We start from the raw sequence: 22,591 nt of genomic DNA, 5'->3' as shown, positions 1-22,591 counted from the left end.
GCTCTGTATTGACCTTTGTAGGTATCCATGCCTTATTAGTCTTTGAATGTCAGTGGGCTGGTTTCTTTCTGTGGTTTGTTTCCTTATTGTTTTCTGTCTTCCTTACATGGTCTCTAGGTGACAGAGCTAGTTCTTTCTGTGGTTTGTGTCCTTATTGTTTTCTGTCTTCCTTTAATGGTCAACAGGTGACAGAGCTAGCACGCAACCGGATGTCTGAGGCTGTTGGTGTTCCTGTGGCTCCTATAACTACGCTATTTGACCGCGAGCGGCAGCAACATTCAGAGTTTATGAAACAGCTGAGAGCAAGAGTAGATACACACAGGTAAGGTTTAAGGTCACCCCGTTTATGTAAACAAAGAGGGGTTAACAGGATTGAGACCCAATGGTCATTCACTCATTCCATGTTTGGCTTTAAAAAGCCAGGTCCCTCACCTTACTGTTTGACAAGTAAATGAGAATAAACGTGCCACATTGGGGGTAATGTTTCTTTCTGGGGTAGCAGGCATTAAACTTGCACAAGAGTGCACATTGTTCTAAGAATGTTGTCCGTGCATCATGGTTAGACCTCCAAGGATTGTGTGACTTTGTTAATCACTTGATTTTTGCCAAGAGACTTTTAAACTATTGATAAGGGCAGTGCAAATATTTGGTCTGCAGCTCAGCTGACTCAATGGGTTACTCAGAATACATAGATAGAAAGCAATCATCAGAGGGTTAGTGGCAACAACAGTAGTTTCAGGTATAATTACATATTCCAATAGCACAAATTTTCTTTGCGTAATTTAAAATCTTAGTCACGTGGGGTTTTGGCAAATCTGTGACCAAGGACCTGATGTCTTCACTAATCTCTGTCAAAACTCGGATGAAATTGAACACCGACTTTATGAACAGGGGTGGAAATCTGTGATTTGACTTATGTTCTGATAGGGTGTATCCCAAAAGGCCCATTCATAGGTCATAGAGGGTCGCAAATTGACTCGCGTAATAAATATTAATATGGCAGATTGCTATGTCTGACTCCTGCAGTTACCCACAGAGATATGGTGAGCGAGATCTGGACCACCTGTAGTGTAGTTCCTATATTCCCAATAGGCTCTGCACATTGGAATAATATATCCTGTAGTTTAGACCTAGGACTGAGGTCGACTAGGTCTCTACCGAATATATTAAACTTAATTGTGAGTGCCAGCTAGCTCAGAGGTCACTTGAAACTTACTTGAATTCACAAGAAGGGATTAGTTTCTGACAACCGCATAAACATGACAACTTTGTTTCCCTAGAATAAGAAATCAGTCTCTAGATTCGCGGAAACAATAGATAGCTATTTTACTCAGTCAATCGTGCATGCTTCGTTTCACCTGAGGTGCTGAGAAATATAGAGACTGGCGTTTTCAATAAAAAGTATTTATTGAACAGTCTTCTTTCTCAAGCACAAGAAATGTACTGCTACAATCGTAATACTGGTTATAAAGTACAATGCGTACAGTACGAAGAGTATTATAAAATAATACTGTAAAAGCATGATAGGGTTTCTAAGCCATAAAATACATACAGTGATAAATAATGACTAAAAGTACTCAACTGGTGCTTCTAAAATACACCTACCCCGGTGTACCTAACCTAAGTCTAGTACAAGGGAAGGAGTAAGTGAGGTGTAGCTTAAGTTTAGTATTCTTTGCCAATAATCTATTCCAAAAATTCTCTAATGGTCTAATCAGCTCCGTACCTTGGTTTTAGAATGAAGGAGGTCTTGTATCTCTCTCTCTCAGGACTCGATTTCCCAGCAGCCGACAAGGGTAGCCTGGAAAAACTGGATCTGGCAAGAGAATTCTCGGCAAGAAAAGACAGCGTCTCTCAGTGTGTCAGCTGGAGGGTCGGCTTCCTTCAGCACTTGCTGCTGCAGGGCGCGTCGGGCAAGTAGATAGTCGAACTGCTCCAAACCACCGTGTGTTTGTCTGGGCAAATGTAGCCATATTTATACCTTGAAGGTGCCGAGTTTGACGTATGATTGGACATAATAACGTCATCAAAGACTCAGTTCATTGAAAACTCCACGATTTCCTAGATAAATTAGTATTCAGGGAAGGGGAAGTCCCTAGCTGCTGAAGGCGGGTTTTTCTAAGAAAACGTTGTTGGTTCTCAGAACTTACTGGAAGTAGCCATGCCGTATTTGGGCTGCATAGGCTCAGTCTAAATATGGTGTTTTCCCACTTCTTTTTAGGAGTAGTGAGATTATTTTTAATAAAAACTTTTTCAGGATTTTCTGTTAGTTGTGGTTTGGATGTATGTCATTACGACGCGGTGTTTACAACGCGCTACCATTACAACGCAGTTATCACAACGCAAGTCGTTACAACGACTTGCGTTGGAGGGAGCTGGATTGTGGATTATTTTAATTTTCTATTCCAACTCCAGCCCACGTAACAGTAAGGAAGGTGTTGGAATAGAAAATTAAACTATTCCTTGAGCAAGAGCGCCATCCAGCGCAAGTCGTAGTAACGACTTGCGTTATGATGGCTGCGTCTTAAAGGCCCCGCGGTGTAAACACTGCGTTGTAAAGGATGTTTCCCTTGTGGTTTTAATGGTTTCCCACCCAAACTATCTCTACCTAGTTCTTCATAGGATTTTTCAATAATTCTGGCAAGCTGATACGGTTGCTCAGTAATATCTGTTTCTTTTAGTTTTTGGCGGATCGCCACCGATGCTGCTTCACCTTTAATGTTGGCTAATAGTATAGCCGAAACCTGTTTGAAATCCTTCAGTAATTTCATACCCAGGTTTAAGGCCGGTTCTGGACCGTATTCATTTTGAATCTGTCTTAGAACATCTGGTATTACCGCCATAGATGGGACACCATGTGTTTTTGTGTAGATTGAAGCAAAGACTGTACCTCAAGTGTCACAGTCCTCCACATGTGGTGCTATCCCCATTGGTAAACAGATTGTCAGAATTCTGTGTTTCTCATGAGGTGTACTATCAGGGAATACTGCCTCAATTTGAGTAATTTCTGAGCTAACCAGAATGGAATTTGTTCCCTTTTTGCTGGTAATTTACCAATGACTGATTGTATAGTCTGTGGTGTGATTTTGTTTGTGTTCCCCTGGTGAGGGGTGTGCTGTGGAATCCTCACAGGTTGGACTGTGAAGGTCCGCATGACATATTGAACCAATTGTCTATGTATTTTAATTAATTGTTTTAGCTGTACTAACAGTTCTGGACCTGTCCTATTGTCTATGTCAGGATGTGGTGTATAGCTGGCTAGTACCGGCCATGTCGCTCCTGGTCTACCTAGTACACCGAGCCTTGTTATGTGATTTTGATGTTGTAGGGCGCCTTTAAACCAGAGCTGATGCTCTTGGTAAGTTAATGGAATTTCAACGTCCTTGTAAGGAATGTATTCCATTGGAGGTTCCTCTACTTTGTAGTAGTGAAACTTGTGTGTTCCTGCATCTGCTGGCGGAAACTGAATCCATGAAAAGAATACTTCTGTCTGCCGATATTCATGTGCCTCTATAACAAAGATTACTTTACCACCTCTCGATGATACTCCATTATTTATGAGTTTGTAAGTTATAGTTTTTCTTACATTTACCGGGATGATTATAACATCCGGGTAATTTTGTAGGAGATTTCTGTCATCTAAAACTGCTTGAGCTGCAGCTAATTCTTCGTCACTATTCATTATTTTGTTGACTGAAGAGTTTGCAGAACAAGTTTCAAGGAAACAAAGATTAGGTGCACAATATTTTGGAACACTGTATCCTTCAACGTTGAACAAACCAAAAACTAATACATAGGATTTTTCCTCCTACTCAGTTTTGGTGGATATGTTCCTTTTTACCCACTCCAGACGTCTTTTGGAGTTTTTACGGGAAAAAGGGGTCTGTGTGAAAAGCACAACTGAGTTACTCTAGTATCTAGCGTTAAATTATCGCCTTACCAAACGTTGGGCGCCATGTAGTGTAGTTCCTATATTCCCAATAGGCTCTGCGCATTGGAATAATATATCTTGTAGTTTAGACGTAGGACTGAGGTCGACTAGGTCTCTACCGAATATATTAAACTTAATTGTGAGTGCCAGCTAGCACGGAGGTCACTAGAAACTTTCTCGAATTCACAAGAAGGGATTAGTTTCTGACAACCGCATAAACATGACAACTTTGTTTCCAAAGAATAAGAAATCAATCTCTAGAGTCGCGGAAACAATAGATAGCTATTTTATCGTGCATGCTTCGTTTCACCAGAGGTGCTGGGAAATAGAGAGATGGGCGTTTTCGATGAAAAGTATTTATTCAACAGTCTTCTTTCTCAAGCATAAGAAATGTACTGCTACAATCGTAATACTGGTTATAAAGTACAATGCGTACAGTACGAAGAGTATTCTAAAATAATACTGTAAAAGCATGATATGGTTTCTAAGCCATAAAATACCTAAAATACATACAGTGATAAATAATGACTAAAAGTACTCAACTGGTGCTTCTAAAATACGCCGACCTCGGTGTACCGAACCTAAGTCTAGTGCAAGGGAAGAAGTAAGTGAGGTGTAGCTTAAGTTTAGTATTCTTTTCCAAGAATCTATTCCTAGAATTCTCTATGGGTCTAATCGGCTCCGTACCTTGGTTTTAGAATGAAGGAGGTCTTGTATCTCTCTCGCAGGACTCGATTTCCCAGCAACCCGCAAGGGTAGCCTGGAAACACTGGAGCTGGATTTCTCGGCAAGAAAAGACAGCGTCTCCCAGTGTGTCAGCTGGAGGGTCGGCTTCCTTCGGCACTTGCTGCTGCAGGGCGCTTCGGGCAAGTAGATAGTCGAACTGCTCCAAACCACCGTGTGTTTGTCTGGGCAAATGTAGGCATATTTATACCTTGAAGGTGCCGAGTTTGACATATGATTGGACATAATAACGTCATCAAAGACTCAGTTCTTTGAATACTCCATGATTTCCTAGATAAATTAGTATTCAGACAAGGGGAAGTCCCTAGCTGCTGAAGGTGGGTTTTTCTAAGAAATCGTTGTTGGTTCTCGGAACTTAGTGGAAGTAGCCATGCCGTATTTGGGCTGCATAGGCTCAGTCTAAATATGGTAATAATTTCTATGCCTATATAAGGATCTGGTAATTTATACCTATATATGGGCATGAATCAGGAAAATTACACTAGGGTCAAAGATTCCTACACAACACACCCTCCCGTCAGGATTCCAAAATGCCTTCACTCAAAAAAAAAGTCCACAAAAGAGAGGACACCACTAAGTACATTTTATGGGTCTATTGGGAGACCATAGTGTGCGCTGGCCCTGATAAAGCTGGCTTAGGGTTACCGCAGTTCAAAATAAATGTGCTGCTGTCCGCTTATTGGGCTTACTTTCTCTGGCCCACTGTGTAGAAAACTGGGTTTTTGTTGCAGTAGTCCTTACTCCCCCAGCCCCCCCGCACACACACACACTTTTTGCGTGGAATTTGATGCAACATTGACTGAAGTGCACTGGGTTCCTGCTAAACACGTCCCCAGTGCCAGTGTTATTTTCCCTAAACAAGAACCCTGGTCACTTGATCCCCAAGTGACCAGACCTTTAGCACCTCTGTGAGTCCTTAGTAAGTTGTGGCTCTGGTCCCTAGGCATAGGCCCTAGAGAGGGACCCTAAGAGCTGCACCATAGCTTATGCCATTCTATAGGACCCAACACCTAACTCCTACAGACTGCCACTGCAGGCTTCGTGACAAGGTGCTCTAAAAAGTGAAAATACCATATGACTTGTGTGCCACGTCCCCTAAAAGACAGCATGTAATATTGGTAAGCCACCCCTACAGCAAGCCTTACATCCCTAAGGCAGGGTGCAACATATTATATGTAAGGACAGATATGCCCCTGTGCTGACTGTGAGAAAGTGCCATCTTTCTTGCATAGGTATGCCCCCACTTTTTGCTGAATTGCTGATGTACTTTGACTGAGTGTGCCCTGGGCTTCTGCCAACCAGGTGCCTATGGCCTGTGTTCCTTCCCCAAAACTGTGTTGAAACCAAAACCCAATTGCATCTCTGGCTACCCGTCAGCCCCTAGTAAATGGTATCCTAGGTACCCAGGGCATGGTGACCAGAGAAGACCCCTAAGGGCTGCAGCACTTATTGTGCCACCCTTAGGGGCCCTGTGCCATGACACCCACATACTGTCTTTGCAGGCTGAGTGTCTAGGTGCAGAACTAAACAAGGAGTCGACATGGCACACATCCCTGTGTGCCATGCCCACAAGCTCACTGCTGTGGCATCCATCAATCTCCCCTTTAGCTGGGCGCCCTATGCCAGTGGCGTGGGCACATGTGCATGAGCCCTGTGCCCCTACAGTACCCAGGGCCATTCCTGGGCACTGCAAGTTCAGTGCTGCCATTAAGAGTGTATGGTGCTGGGAGATTGTTATTACGAACTCCACAGCACCATGATGGCTTCACTGAAGACTAAGAAGTTTGATATCAAACTTCTCAGCACGTTAAACCCGCACTGATGCCAATGTGGGATTAAATGTAAAATGGACGACAGAGGGCATCTTAGAGATGCCCTGTGAAACCTAAACGACTCCCAGTGTCCTGACTGCGTGGCTACTGAGGCTGCCACCACCAGACAAGTTTCTGGACCCCTGGGTCGAGAGCCTGCCGCTCTTGGGGGCCTAAAACAGTGCACATCCTGGGAAGAAGTGCCAAGCCTCCTCCCCCAGGATGGGGAGGGGAAGCTTCAAAGGCATGCCGCCTTTGTGAGCTTCTCCAGGCCTCTTGCTGTACTTGCTCATTGCACCATCAGGATTCAAGCACCCTGAAACTGGGATGGTGCAATGAGCTAAAAAACGGTGTTGGATCTAGCCCTGATCTCTTGACTGGGTGAGAGTACTCTGCTTAATTCAGAGACTCTGTCCATCACCACCCCTTGTTGTTAATAATCTTGCTGTACTCAGCAACTGGCCCCCACCGGTTCTGACCCCCACTCTGGAGGAAAGAATGGCGGGAAACCCTAAGTGAGAAAAGGGGGTGTGCCAGCCTATGCCAACTCCTCCGCTCAGGTGGGAGAGGCGAGGTGAAGCACAACTCCGGGCTCCGACCATCTTGAGGATGGGGAGCCCTGCCCAATCAGAGCTAGGCTCCTGCCCCCCTCCCACAGGAGAGGAGCAGGCTAGGGGGTGTACTCACCCCAGGACAGGGACCCATTGCTCCCTGCCCTTGCCCTACCTGTAACACCCCTAAATTTAGTATTTAGGGGCACCCTGAACCTTCCTTCCTCAGATCCCGATTACAACAAGAACAAGAAACGAGAAGACCTGCCTTGTAACTGCTAACAAGAGGACGACGCCCACTGACTTGGCCCCAGAACACTACCGGCCTGTTGATCCTTGAACATGCTCCTGCGAAACTCCGGCGTCTCCTGTGGACAGCAACCTCGAAAACCCCGGAGGACCTGCCTGCCTTGAACCTTCCAGAACACTGGGACTCCCGCGAGCAGTGGTTCTGCTCAAATAGCAATACCCCTGGTGCTTCCCAGGAGCCGCAAATCCAGCCCACTCTGCACCCGCCGAGCCCGGCCTCTGCCTGAGTGATCCAAGACCACAAGGACGTACCCCCGGTGACTGTGACCCGGAGTCCAGTGCCCAAAGACCCTCCTCGGCGACCCAGATGACGCCTGCAGCCTCAGAACCAGGGACTCCACCAACAGCGACCTCCTGAGGTTAAGATTTACCGACACCAAAAGACACTCCTGCACTCTGCAGATCCCTTTGTACTCCTTTGGGGTACCTACCTCTTCTTCAAGATCCCAACTTCAAGATCCCAACTTAGCTCTCGAAGTGGTGGTTGCACCTGAAGAATCTCCGTCCCCGAGTCTGCAGCCTTTTTTTCACTTTTTAACTTTCCCATTGGATAACATTGAGCGTCCGACGGCTCAAAAGCACCCTGCACCCTGCACCCTGCCACCTGTATGTTGCTGGAAGTGAAACTTTTACACTACTTTAATTCCCCACTTGCCCTGAGTAAGTGACCTGGAGCTCAGCTCCCACAACTGGGTGGCCTGCTTGCTTGCAGTCACCAACCAAAAGCCCCCTACCCTCTATTGGATTGCATTGGGCCTACTCTCTCTGCACCCGGCTGCCCTGTGCCGCTGAGGTTGTAACAACTGTACCTTTCAGACCCTGGGAGACCCCTGAGTCTATGCCCAGAACCTTATCTCGACCAGTCGAGTACTTCCCTAAAAGCCGATAACTCATTTTCCTTCCTTAGGTTAACATTGACTGGTTTCACTTGGAAATTCTTCTAAGTGTAGAGTTTTGAAACTTTAAATATTCACCTAAATTCAGCCGAATAACACATTCCTCACCTGTGATCAGGAGAGAAGCCAATACTGTGCCTTTTAGCCCAGTGCTGAACCGTAAAAGTAATTATAACTGTACTTACTTGTAACTTGATTTCTCCCCCTTCCACTCCTCCTCCCCCCACCACCACCACTTTCTTTTGGCAGAAGCCTCTCCTGTGAGAGACGGTCTAAATTAGTTCACTCAGCAGTAACTAGATCTACAAAAATTAGCTTGACATCATATGAAACAGAAGGTGAACAGTTCAAACGGCCATTCACCTAACTCCAGTCAGGTACAACAATTTGGACTCTGATGTCTCTTAGACTTTTTCACCTGTACCACTTTCTACATAATATTTCTGCCTGATATTGTAAGCTGAATGAGTCCACTTCTCATGGTGGTAGCGTCAGATGTACATCGACACCCACACTTTTGCACCATAACTCCTCCTGACCCAGGGGTTGAAAGGAGAGTCACCATTGGCAGCAGATATGCCTAGAATCACCCCTAGAGACTACCAGCGTTTTGCAGTCATGGAAGCAGGAAACAACAAAATAAAGAACTTTGGCCTGGATCACAGTTTATTCACGAGTAGGTGAAATTGGACTGATTCTTAGTGTCTAAGTAGCTTCCAGTTGTGATCTTTAACACTCTTGGAGTTTTGACTACACTAAAACAGACTGTACAGAGATAATACCGTTCTTATGCCGTCATGTGGGGCTTAGAGCAAGTTAATGACTCTGCTTATTTAAAACATGAATACCTGAGAGTGAATGATTTTAAATTGATGTGGGTCTGGATCATTGTAAGGAAGTAGGTTTCTGTTGCAGTAATCCCCCCCACTTTTTGCCTGATACCTGATGCACTTTTCCTTGGTGTGCCCTGGGTCCCTGCCAATCAGGTAACCAGGGCCTGTGTTCCTTCCCTAAAAACTGTACTAAAGCCTAAACCCAATTGGCATCTCTAGCCACATGTCAGCCCCTGGTAAATGGTACCCCAGGTACCTAGGGCATTGTGACCAGAGAAGACCCCTAAGGGCTGCAGCACTTATTGTGCTACCCTTAGGGGCCCTGCACCCTAACACACACACATTGCCTTTGCAGGCTGAGTGTCCTGGTGCAGAACTGAACAAAGAGTCGACATGACACACATCCCTGTGTGCCATGCCCACAAACCTACTGCGCTGGCATACATCAGCCACCCCTCTAGCTGGGTGCCCTATGCCAGTGATGTGGGCACAGGTACATGAGCCCTGTGCCCCTGCAGTACCCAGAGCCAGACACTTGGGTAAGATTAGAAGGATAAAAGCCAGGCCGGGAGGATGGGAAAAACAGATGAAAAACACACAAAATTGCCCTACGAACCACGCAACCGGAAGATGATGGCGTGAAATCGCTCTTAATGACGATGAAGCGCAGCCTCAATCCAATTGAATCAAATATGTATACCATGTGGACGCGCATGGACTTCATCACCCAAAAGCTTGAAAAGCATGATGGGAGGATAGGGAAGCCGAAAATAGAATTTCAGAATTGGAGGATGAAATGACCCAAAGTAGTGCAGAAATGAAAAAGATGGATCGCCTCCTGAAAGTAATAGCAGCAAAGAACGAGGTCTAGGAGGCAAGGTAAGGAGGAACAATATTCGCGTCCTAGGATTGCCAGAATCAGTCAACTTGTAGAAGATGGAGGAATATGTGAAAGGATGCTGAATACATGCTTTGGGGTTGAAGCCTTCTCTTCGCTATTAGTAGTGGCAAGGACACACAGAACACTGGCTGCACGCCCTTCCCCCGGGCCCCTCCTCGACCCATAGTGGCAAAACTCCTCAGCTATCAAGATCGGGATACAGCATTGTGCAAAGCAAGGGAACCACAGTTCCTAACATTTGAGAGAAACCGCATTGCCTTGTACACTGACTTTACCATAGCAGTCCTGGAGGTTAGGAAAAGGTTCCTACCAGCCTAAAAAATTGCAGCAGGCTAATATCACTTATGCAGTGCTTTACCCTGCTAAACTACGGATCACATATCGGGGAAAGCAGCATGTTTGCACGTCACTACCAAGTCATGTAATTCATCAAACGGCTACCCAGAAGTCCAGATAAGAGCGGAAACAAAGTCAGTATCAACCCGTCAAGACTGGTAAAGGAGTCGTGTAGACAGGAGAGCAATGCATCTGATACAGCAAGACTAAAGCATACTATACCTCTGAGTATATATGCCCGCGATGACTACGTGTGGACATAAGTCCAAACATTACCTACAAACTATCGCCAAATAGCCTATATAGGCACAAAGAATCAACAGTCATAAGCATGGAAAAATGATTAAAGACTAAATGGGCAATGACCCATTCCTCACTCCTTAGGTGCTTATTATAAATGTCCTGGATACCCTCCACCAGCGTGACTACATCTGGGAGGAGATACTGCTCCCCCCCCTAAATATCCAACCCCAGTGGGTATTTCCCTCACTACGAATAAGGAGCAGGCATTGTCATGCTTCCTCAAAAGTGTTATTTTACTTTTGTTTGGGTATTTTTGGGTTATCTATGTGGCTGTAACCTGTTCAACTTTGCAGTTGTTGATACTTCAAATTACCGAGCAGGTCAGGCGGAACATCAGTCACATTTGGAAACAGATCCTAGTGATCTGCATCTTATAGCATTCCGCTGCTTGTTTGGATTAGGGGCATGTTGGACCTTAATAAGAAGGGGGGGGGCAGAACACACGGCAAGTTGGGGAGGCCGATGGGGGTGGGGGGGTGGTAAATGACTGTACAGCATAGTCAGAGCAGATCAGCATTTATTACGAGTAGCACAATCAGATATCAGCAGATCTAACTCCCAGAAAGACATAGAGATAACTTTTCTTTGTGGCTTGCACACCCATGGTGGATAATAGACAGCAGATGGGCCTGAACCTGATGAAGTGGAACATACAAGTCCTGGGGGACCCACGCAAGAGGAGACACCTCCTAGCCTACCTAGATAAGCATCATACACACATTGCCACGCTGCAAGAAATGCATACGGCCCCTGCTACTGTTCCTACATTTGATACTCGATGGGCGTCCGATAGATATTCCTCATCATACTCCACATACTCATGAGGGATGGCCAACCTTTAAAGAGCCGTTTTAGAAGAGGAAGCTCTAAATGACCCGCAAGGGGGATACAATGTGGTATGGGGGAGACTGGCGTCACACTGGTGAATTGTTATGGCCCAAACGTAGATGATGACGCTTTTTTTTTGTCACACTATGGGGGATCGTTATCAACATAGGCTCTACGCACATTATTTGGGGAGAGGATTTTAACATCGCTGTACAGCCGGAGCTAGATAGGTCTCATCCCCAACCACATCACTACGCAAAGGCGCAACGCCAAGCACAGCAAATTATTGAGAATTATAAATAGGTGGATGCATTGCGATTCCTTCATCAGACACAAAGGGAAGGGACATGCCCTTCTATGGTGCATTCCAGTTGGTCACGACTAGACTTTTGACTAATTTCCTGAGGAATCGCAACACTTGTCACGCACATATTCCGACCATTCCTGTGTCTACTTACAGATTACCCCTCCAGGATACACCTTTAGAGACGCTTCCTGGTAGCTCCCCATGTGAGCGCTGCTGGATATTCCCTTTCGAGCTGAACTGGGGCAAGGAGTGAAGGACTATTCCTGGCAAAACATAGATTCGGTGCCTTCACAAGCAACAGTATGGAAGGTGCTGAAGGTTTCTATAAGGGGTGTATGTATGGCTAAGACTGGGGGCATATTAAAAGACATCAGGCAAACACTGACAAAACTGGAGAAAGAACTCCGTGAACCACAAAGTGATAAGCATGTGGATAAAGATGGGACCAAACAAGTTCAAATACAGGTAAAACTCACTGAATATCAAAACGCAACTGAAAGGGAAAGCCTCTTTTGTGGACAATACCATAGCGACAGGAGTTATAGTGAGGGGAGAGACTGGGAAAAGCACTGGTCGAGCTCACACGAGTGCCCCGATGTTCCAGGTACGTGGTGGAAATTCGTGATGTAGAGAGGACGCCCCAGAAAAATACTGAGGCAATAATATTAGCCTTAAAGGAATATTATTCACTACTATACACCACCAGAAGATATACTCCTAAGGAAGCTCTGAATTATTCTAGTGAATCTTTTTTGAATTTCATTACCTGCGATAATGTCTCTAAGTTATCCACTGAACAGTCTCAGATTTTAGATTCCATTATTACTTGGGAGGAAATAGAGACCGCCCTTTATCTCTTCCAATTGGTAAAGCAATGGGACCTGACGGTATCCCGCTGGAGTTTTTTAGGATGTTCAGAAATCTTTTAAAACCTGATTTATTGACTACTTTTCTGGAAGCCCAGAAAGGGCAGGCCCCACCTTCTTGGGGACAATCTGCAATAATGGCATTTATAAAAAAGCATAAACCCCCCCCTTAATACGGCATCTTATCGCCCGATTTCACTTATCAATGCTGATAGTAAAGTGTTTTCAAAAATTTTAGCGTCACGCATCTCTTCGGTAATCTCTAGCATAGTATCAAGATGGCAACACGGGTTCATTCCCAAGCGAGACACTGCCGACCATGTCCGGAGAATTATCGCGTTGCTGGATTGGGCGGAGGGTACGAATACAACTATTGCGGTCACCCTGTTAGATGCCTAGAAGGCATTCGACAGGGTGGCCTGGCACTATCTGTGGGATGTACTGTATTTTAAAGGATTCAGCCCCGTTATGAGGTCGGCCTTGAAAGCCTTGTATAAAACACCTACCTCATGTATTAAAATCGGGGCGGATAAATCCACCTTATTTCCTATCCACCGTGGTACAAGACAAGGTTGTCCTGTATCCCCGCTCCTCTTTGCTATTTATATAGACATCTTCCTTAATGAATTGAATTATACGGAGGACATTATACCAGTAGTGGTGGCAGGTACTCCCTATAGGGCACTAGCATACGCGGACGACGTGGTGGTTACCACCTCGGACATTGTAAAAGCCATCCCTAAGATAGAGGAATTGGCCAAACAGTTTGGAGCCTTTTCGGGCTACAAATTAAACATGTCTAAAACACAAACATTAGTAGTAGGCCAGAATCCTCCCGTTCTTTCTAATATAGTCCCTGTGGCAACTTATCTAGGAGTGAAGATCACATCTCCAGTGTCACTAATCCCAGAACTAAACTTCAATCCTATTCTGGAAAAGGCTAATGCTATGTTGGAGAGAATCGACCACTTTCATCTGTCTTTGCACGGGAGGAATAATGTACTGAAAATGTCAATTCTACCGAAATTTCTCTACCTTTTTAGAACCATTCCCCTTGAGTTTCCCCTAACCTTTTTTAAACAAGTGGAAAGGATGACAGGGAGATTTATGTGGGGATATAAAAACCATCGGAGAGCTCATAAAAAAATGATACTTCCAAAAGCTAGGGGGGGTTGGGGTATTCCACACTTTTTTTTTCTACTATTTGGCTTCAGTAATGCAATTCATAACCCCCTTAATAATTGGCGATCAGGCGCCGATGTTGGATGCGTATTCCCCGTCAATTTATGAATTCGCTTTAGGGGTAGAAGCTCGGGGGTGTTTTTTAAAACATGTCGAGCCAAGCTACTATAAAAAAACAAAATTCAAGATCCTAAAATCAGCATTCCGGGCTTGGAAGTCAATAAGGCGAATTGCTAGTATTCTAAAAATCACTAGATATACCCCCCTTATGTCTCAATCCATTTTCCCATCTGTTTTTAGAGACACTATCATGGAAAGCTGGCGTCATCGGGGTATCAGTTACCTGGGTGACGTATGGCTAAACAGCCATATTGTATCTTTTTCAGAGCTCCAAAGAAAGTTTAATCTCTCTAATACTGACTACTTTAAATACCTTCAGGTGCGTAGTTTTCTTAACACCCTAACACCTCAGGAATCCGCTGGGTTATTGCGGATCCCTCTGATGGATTCCTTTTTTAATCAAAGAAAAATTGGCTTTTTTTACAACTTATTGCTCTCGTTTCTTCCAGATGATTTAGCCTACATGCAATTAAGATGGGGCGAGAAGCTGGGCTCTAATGATATTAAGATCGAGGAGTCTATATATCTGGCTAATTCTATTCTTTTCTCCGGTAGAAGTCGTGCGCAACATTACATGGCGTTGTTTGATCTATATTACACACCAGCCAAAATTTCTAAATGGGGAGTCTCAGTCGGTACATCATGTAGTAGATGTGGGCTGCATGCGGCAGATGCTGTCCATATGTTTTTTTTATGCCCACAATTATCTGCACTTATAGCGGATATTCAAACTTTTTTAGCTCTCATACTTGGCATGCCAATAGAATTAACACCGGAGCTTGTACTGATTGGAGTCTCCCCTGTAGTAGTATCTGTGGAGAAAAGAAATCTGATTTTTAAATCCATGGGAATTCTGCGCTCATGCGTTACCCAAGACTGGATTAGCCCAGACCCGCCTTCCTTTCACACATGGAGGGCTCGCTTCTTGGCTATGTATTATGTTGAACATGCCATATATAGAACGAAAGGCAATAAAAAAAGGATAAGCGGTATGAAAATGTGGGCGCCAGTCAAAAGGTGGATTGAGGGGGAATTGGGGTAATGCTGTTTTTGTCCTTTTTGGTTCTCCTCTATACGCTATTGTTTGGATATATTCTCTTCAGGCCAATGTATGCTTGTAATACTTATTTTTTGAATACATGATATGCTCTTCTATTTATTCTCTGTTGAACGCTTGTATAAAACCTGACTTGCTTGCAATAAATAAATAATAATTAAAAAAAAAAAAGATATACTCCTATGGACACTGAGTCCGACTTAAACTCAGGTAAGTTGGGATTGCTAAGTGATACGCATCAAAAATTGCTTGCGGCGGAGCTTGAGGAGGATAAGATAGGGCTTCCATCATGCAACTGAAGGCGGGCAAGGCCGCTGGCCCAGACGGGCTACCGGCGGAATTCTACTAAGCATATGTTGATGTGCTGGTTCACTATTTTAAACAAGTATATGAAGAGGCAATGCAGGAAACTGCCTCGCACCATGCAAGAGGCTCGCATTATCTCACTCCTGAAGCCAGGCAAACCAACTGACTGCAGTGAGTCCTACCGACCCCTATCATTAATAAATTGTGATGTCAAAAATACTTGCCAAACTAATAGCTAATAGGCTAGGTTTACTCATGAACGGTTTGGTGCACCCAGACCAATCCGGTTTCCTACCGGGAAGAGCCACATCGCATAATCTACGAGCACTGTTCTCCATCAGTCATTACATGGACCAAGAGCTCAATGCCGTGGCAGTATTATTGGACGCCACAAAAGCATTCGACACCATATGGGTTTCCAGCCAAATTCCATCACCTGAGAGCGCTTATCATATAACAAACCGAGGGCGATGCTGTTGATTAATGGCATGCAATCCTCCACATTTGACATAACGCTGGGAACTAGGCATTGATGCCCATTGTCTCCCCTTCTCTTTGCCCTTGCAGGGAAGCCATTAGCAACAACTTTTTGGAAGCTGCATAGAGAATGGGCACTGAGGTACCCATCCCGTCACCTACGAGTGTCACTATATGCAGATGACATCACACAATACCTCTGAGAACCCCAGCCTTAATGGCATAATCCGAGAATTTATCCCGTTTGGGTTGGGTAGTGGGTATCACAATTAATTGGGAAAAATCCCAGATCTTCCCACTCACCCCAGATTCCCCTCCCTTCCAGGCAGAATATCCGCTGAAGTGGTGTTCAACAGACCTTATATATCTGGGCATAGTAGTTACTAGAGATAAAGAAATATTGAGAGCCAACTACTGTAGACTGCTGGATTCTGGGGCTCAGAGCCAGGGTAGTATAGAAGCAAGTTGCTTGACTGCCCGGCTAACGCGAGCAACTATGTGCTCTGCCTCCCCCGTCAGCACTTGACCATTCTTTTTTTTTTTTTAAATCTTTTTATTGAGAAAATTGACAACCAGCTCAATAACATTGCACATCAGTAAGCAGCGGCAAATCATTGATAATTATTGATAAAAGCAAGCACAATCATGGCAAGATAATCATTCAGCCCATCATGACCCACCCCCCGGACTTTAAACCAACCTCAATACAACCCCCATGGACCCCTCCAGTCCAGACATGCAGGGACAGACCCCCCCTCCCCCTTCACACTACTCCCTACCCTGAGTGTCCCACCCCACAGGACAACCACTACTGCGGGGAATCTGGGCGGAAGTGGCGTCTCACGCCTACAGCGGAGGTACTGCACATTCATCAGCCGCCGGCTCCAGCCTGCGCCCTTCTCACAACGGCTCTCCATTCGGCTGCGAATCCAACTACTCCCCTCTATAGTGCCTCCACGCTGCCCATATCCTATCCCACTTCTTAGGGCAGCCTCGGCTTGTGTAAATGACCTTCTCCGCCCGCTGGCACCAATCCAAGTCTCGCTCCCACTCTTCCACCGTCGGCGTTAGATCACTGCCCCGCAATTGTGCTACGTTCCTTTTAGCTACCATGCTCGCCAGGGCTAACCATACCTTGTCCCACTTAGGTCAGGCGATATCACTGGTTACCCCTAACACATGCCACCTAGCCTCGAGCGGTACCTCCGCTCCCACCACTTCAGCCATGATGTCCGTCACCCTAGACCAAAATGCCCTGATCTTCGCACAGTCCCAAAGAATATGGAAGAAGGTTTGCTCCTCCCCGCACCCCCTGAGACAGAAGCGGGAAGTCGCATAACCTATTCGGTACTGTGTTGTACGTGGAGTGTATGATCTGTGCAGGATGCGAAGTTGGACCAGCCGGAACCTTGCACGAATCGCCACCTCTCTTGGGCACTGCAGGGCCTCCCCCAATCGTCATCCTCCAGCAGCCCCAGGTCTGTTTCCCACCGTTCCCGCAAGGGCCCCAAGTGAGATCGCTTTATCGATCATGGGGTCTAATAACAACCTGTCCTCCAACGGGGCATACTCAGGCAGCTTCGTCCCTGGGGTTAGGTGCCTGCGCAAGGCAGACTTAAGCTGGTGATAGTGGAGGAATTCTCCGTCCTCCATCTGATATTCAGCCTGTAGACCTGCAAATGTCACCATGTCTCCTCGTTTCCAAACGTCCCCCAGTACCTCAATACCTATCAGGCCCCATCGGCGTAGGTCTTTTAATTTCGTCACGGCTGGAAGAAAGGTTCCAGCCCACAAAGGGGTCTGCTCCGTACGTTTTGCCTCCCATCCGAGCAACTTCGTCGCTTTTTTCCAGACCGCGGCCACCGCCGCCGTTTGTGGAGGGAGAGGACGGCCCCGCCTGCCTCTAGTATATAGAGCTGCTAGGTATGTGTCGCTCCCAAAGGCTAGTCTATCCACCCTATAAGCCGGTTCTTCCAGAGGTGAGAACACCCATCCATTTACGTTGACTAGTTGTGTCGCCCAATAATAGAGACGGATATCTGGTACAGCAAGCCCACCCTCGTACGAGCCCCTTTGCAGTTTTCTGAGGGCTATCCTAGGACACCCGCCGCTCCACAACAAGGAGCGTTGTTCAGATTCTATCGTCCTGAAGATCTGGTCCGGGACCAGGAAGGGAGTGCATTGTAGAACGTACAGCAAGCGTGGGAGGGCCATCATTTTAAATAGTACGGCTCGCCCCATCAGTGAAAGTGGGAGCGTTTTCCAATGCTCCACATCACCATGCAGCCGATCTAACTGCGTCGTGACATTCAAACGCAGGAAGTCCGATGTAGAGTGCGTAATCTAGATCCCTAAATACTTAAAAACATCTTTCCAGGGAATATCTCTGCATTCTGCCGGTAGCCGGGGCTGTGGCACCGTTAATACATGCCCAAGGGACTTACCCCAGTTTATTCGATATCCAGAGTAGGTGCCGAACTCTCCGATGATTTCCTTTAGCCTTTGGATGGAGGCCGCCGGCCTCTGGACATACAGGAGGATGTCCTTTGCGTATAGGGAGATACGCTCCTCCCATCCCCCTCCCAGATCGATACCCCACACCAAGGGATCCTACCGGATCCATTGCGCCAGAGGCTCCAACGACAGTGCGAACAGGGTGGGCGAGAGGGGGCAGCCCTGACGCGTGCCCCGTCCGAGGCGAAACTCACCCGATAGCACTCCATTCGCCCTGACTCTTGCCAACAGTGCAGTGTATAACAGCTTCACCCACGCTCGGAAGTGTTCTCCAAAGCCCAATTTTTCCAGAACTGCGTAGAGGTACTGCCACTCTATACTATCAAACGCCATATGGGCGTCTAGAGATAGCAGGGCTGCCGGCACCCCTGGCCTCGCGGAGACCATTTGCAAGACCCCAAACAGGCGCCGTAGATTGAGACGGGTGCTTCTGTAGGGCATAAAGCCCGACTGAGCCGGGTGTATCAGGGACTGTATAACCGCCCCCAGTCTTGTAGCCAGAATTTTACCGAGGACCTTGGTCTCAAAGTTGAGTAAGGAGATGGGTCTGTTTGAGCTGCACAATTCCTGCGGTTTACCGGCTTTGTGAATTAAGATGATCGTTGCTAACCGTAAGTCTCTGGGGAGTACCCCCACCTGCTGGGCCTCATTAAACATACTTAGCATGTGAGGTGCTAGGCGGCTTGACACGCAACCGAACGCCTCGGCCGGGAAGCCGTTGGGACCCGGTGCCTTTCCCACCTGCAGGTCACCCATGGCTTCTTCTACCTCCTGGACCGTTATCGGGGAGTCTAGGATATCCCTATCTGCCTGTTCCAGGGTAGGTAGCTGCAAGGGGCCCAAAAAGTCTCGATATTCCTGATCCTGACGCGCATTGGGGGCCCGATAAACCGCCTCATAGTACCGTGCGTATTCCGCCGCTATCTCCCGTGACTCGCATAGAGCTATCCGCCCGTCGGATTCCCGGGATCCAGTTACGATCTCGGTCCCTTCTCTCAAGCCAGGCTATCATCTTGTTGGCCTTGTCCCCAAGATCATATACTCGTCTCTGGATTGCTAGGACATGGGATCTCGCCTGATCAGTGAGCAAATCTCTAATCTCCTTTTCGAGGAGCTGCTGCCTATGCAACCTATCCAGAACCTGCTCAGGTGACTCATCCGTCGCATTCTCTAAGGCCTGAAGGTCCCGTTCCAGTTGGTCAATTTGCGCGTTTTTCACCTTACGGCGTTTCCCGACCTACGCCTGTACAAAGTCTCTAGCCACCGTCTTATATGCCTCCCACACCACCCCAGGAGAACTGACAGATCCCACATTCTCCATAAAATAGTGGTCGACTCGTTCCCTAAAGACTTCCTGAAACTCCTGGTCTTTGAATAGGAAGGCATCTAAACAGGGAGGACCAGCTCGTCCCCGGTCCGGACCACGTAACTGCACCTTGACTGGAGAGTGGTCTGATAACCCCCTTGCTCTATGACACCCACCCTGGAACAAATCCATGCTTCCAACCTGTGTGAAGATGTGGTCAATCCTGGACCCTGAGCAGCCGAAATGTGGGTGTATTGTCGAGTCGTGGGGTTATGTGCCCGCCATAAATCTGCCAGCCCCATGGCCCTTACAAAGTCTCGCAAGTGGCAAGTCCCACCCCTGACAGGGAGTGTCTGTGACCTATCTAGCTCCCTCTCCATGACGGCATTCATATCGCCCCCCAGGACCAGTATCCCTGGTGGCATATCCAGTAGCAGCTTCCCAATGTCGGGGAGAGTGGCGCTGTGTAACCTAGGTGGGATATACAAGGAGCATATATTAATAGCCCTCCCCTCCCATTGAACAGCGAACGCCGCGTACCTCCCTAGGGGATCTAGCCACTGTTTTCCGATCACCAAAGGTAGAGTGTTCCTAATGAGGATTCCCACCCCTCTCGAACCTGTAGTGAAGCCAGCATGCGCCCGCATCGTATACCCGAATCTATTGAGGGCCTTGCAGTGGTTCCCCAGCAGGTGAGACTCCTGGAGGAGGACGATATCTGGTGCATGTCTATGTAGATACTGAAGCACCATGGTGCGTTTAATCTTATTTTGTAGGCCATTAATGTTCCATGATAAAATGCCAATGTGCCTAGTGTGTGGTGTATGCATCCTGAGTAAATACCACGATCAGCCGCAAAGGCAGGTGCCTGCCCTCCCCTCCCCCTCCTTCCAGCTTGCCTGTTACCAGTGCCAAAGGACCCAAACCAAATACATGATAAACAGAACAAGACAAAATAAACAGTCCCGCATCCGACTTCCCAAATCCCCAAGAACAACCCCCCCTCCCTGCAACCCTGCCACGCCAGCCAACCTGGTTAGGCATCCCCCAACAAGCAGAGCGCCTGTAGCCCTTAACACGAAAATCAAGGGGGGTGTGAGCTGATACCCAAACCTGCAACTTGAGGACTACTGTCGGCCCCACGTCCCAATTCACAACAGACCTCAGCCTGCCCAGTAAAGCCCAGAACACTACAATCATGGCAGGACATTGCCAGGTCACCCATCTCCTCCCAGGCCGCCTCTCAACCTATGAAGACAGAGGTAAATGAATATATGTGGCAGTTCCCATCATACAGGGCCTCCCCCCTTAGCGGGTCACTTTTGGCAGTAGGTAGTTTACCTCCCCCCCCTCTTCTGATGCCTCCCGCCCCCCAGAACACTCTCCATGACCACCTCCGGTGACAGCACAAATCAAAAACATAAAATGTCAGAATACATCACGTTCACGTTAGACGTCTTCCATACTGCACCACAGTCCTGGCCACGTCACCCCATGTCCGGCGAGGCCGACAGACTCCGGCCTCGAGTCTTACGGGGGGGGCAAAGAATGCCTCCGGCGCTGATGACCACTCCCCGAAGAGCCAGCCGAGGACGCTGGAGACTGAGGCGCCGTATTCCTCCAGTTGTCCCTCTGTCCTGAGCCCGCCGCGCCCCCACGCTCCTCCAACCAGGAGTGTGCCTCTTCTGGGGAGGTGAAGAACAGGGATTTACCATCGACTAGAATCTTGAGTTGTGCCGGGAAAAACATCATGTATTTGACGCCTTTTTCTCGAAGCACTTTCTTGACCCCGTCGAATGACCGTCACTCCTGCTGCACCTTCAGCGTGAAGTCTGGGAAGAACCTGATGACTGCATTATCCAGATGGAGATCCCCTCGTTGGCGTCGCGGTCTCTATAATTGAGGATCCTCGCGATTATCGTTCGTGGTGGGGCCCCAGGGCGCGGTGGTGGGACCGGAGCCCTATGAGCCCGCTCAATGGCGAAAAACTTCGAGAGGCGTCTGGGCTGCAGGTGCTTGAGGACAAGATCTTCCAGGAATAAATCCACGCTGGGCCCCTCCATCTTTTCTGGCACCCCCACCACGCGTATATTGTTGCGGCGGGCCCTCCCTTCCTGGTCCTCCAACCGGGCCACTGCCACCTTCTGCTGGTGCGAGAGTCGTTGGACTTGCTGCTGCAAATGTTTTGTAGTGCTTTGGAGTTCCGCAATGTCCGCAGAATTCTGGGTGGCTTTCTCTGAGGTTTTATTCAAGTCCGCCCTCAGCAAAGTCATTTCTATGGAGACCTTATTGATCTTGGATTCTAGCGCAGTTCCCAGTGTCTGAATGGCCTGCATGACTGAAGTTAGAGATGCCTCTTGTGTGCCCGTCAGGGTGCCGGCCTGCGCCTCGGCTCCACCACCTGTCACTGCAGTGTAGTTGTCCATAGTATTTGTCTGGGTCATCGTGGATTTTTTAGGAGGTCTCATTACCGCGTTCACAGGCACCGGGTCCTACCCTGGAAAAGCGCGGGGGGCGCCCCTCTCTCCGCGGTGCCGCCCCACCGTCTGGGCCCCACCCGGGGGGTAGCACAGATCACCTCCGCCGCTCTTCCTGCCTGCACTCACCGAGGGCGCCTCCACCCTGTGTCCCAATCTTGCGCTCTGCAGGTCAACGGAAGGGTGGCACCACCTCCTCACCCCCGTATCCAAATAGGGATTCCCCTGCTATGTCCACTTCGTGATGTCCGCGGGGCCCCCAGAAGTAGCGATGGGGCCCGCGCTCCCTCCACGCTCCTGCGCACTCACCGACCCGCTTGGTGCCAGCGCCTGCTACAGCCGTCGGTCAATTCCTGCCCGTGGGGCCCCACCAACGTCCAGAACCGGAGCCCCTGCTAAGCGCACTCTCAAGGGGCTCCTACCTCGTCGCAGTTCCAGCGGGGTTCAGCCGCCTGCCCAGGGTGATGCCAGATGGGGGTCCCCAGGCCTTGCCAGCTCGTTCTATCCACTACGGACTGCGGGTGAGGGGGGGGGGG

At 47.8% G+C, this 22,591-nt stretch overlaps 1 protein-coding gene across 1 annotated transcript in view; it reads left to right on the top strand.

The window, feature by feature from the left end:
• CEP350 (centrosomal protein 350) overlaps positions 1-22,591 on the top strand; it is a 1,478,431-nt gene that overhangs the window by 774,078 nt on the left and 681,762 nt on the right. The window contains exon 20 of the mRNA XM_078643560.1: positions 186-322. Within this exon, the coding sequence (XP_078499686.1) occupies positions 186-322 (137 nt within the window). The remainder of the gene's footprint in view (positions 1-185; positions 323-22,591) is intronic.

Source organism: Lissotriton helveticus, chromosome 1_1, assembly GCF_964261635.1.
Source record: "Lissotriton helveticus chromosome 1_1, aLisHel1.1, whole genome shotgun sequence".
Classification (NCBI taxonomy): domain Eukaryota; kingdom Metazoa; phylum Chordata; class Amphibia; order Caudata; family Salamandridae; genus Lissotriton; species Lissotriton helveticus.
The sequence above is the reverse complement of the archived record's forward strand: the minus strand, read 5'-3'. Positions and strand labels throughout refer to the sequence as shown.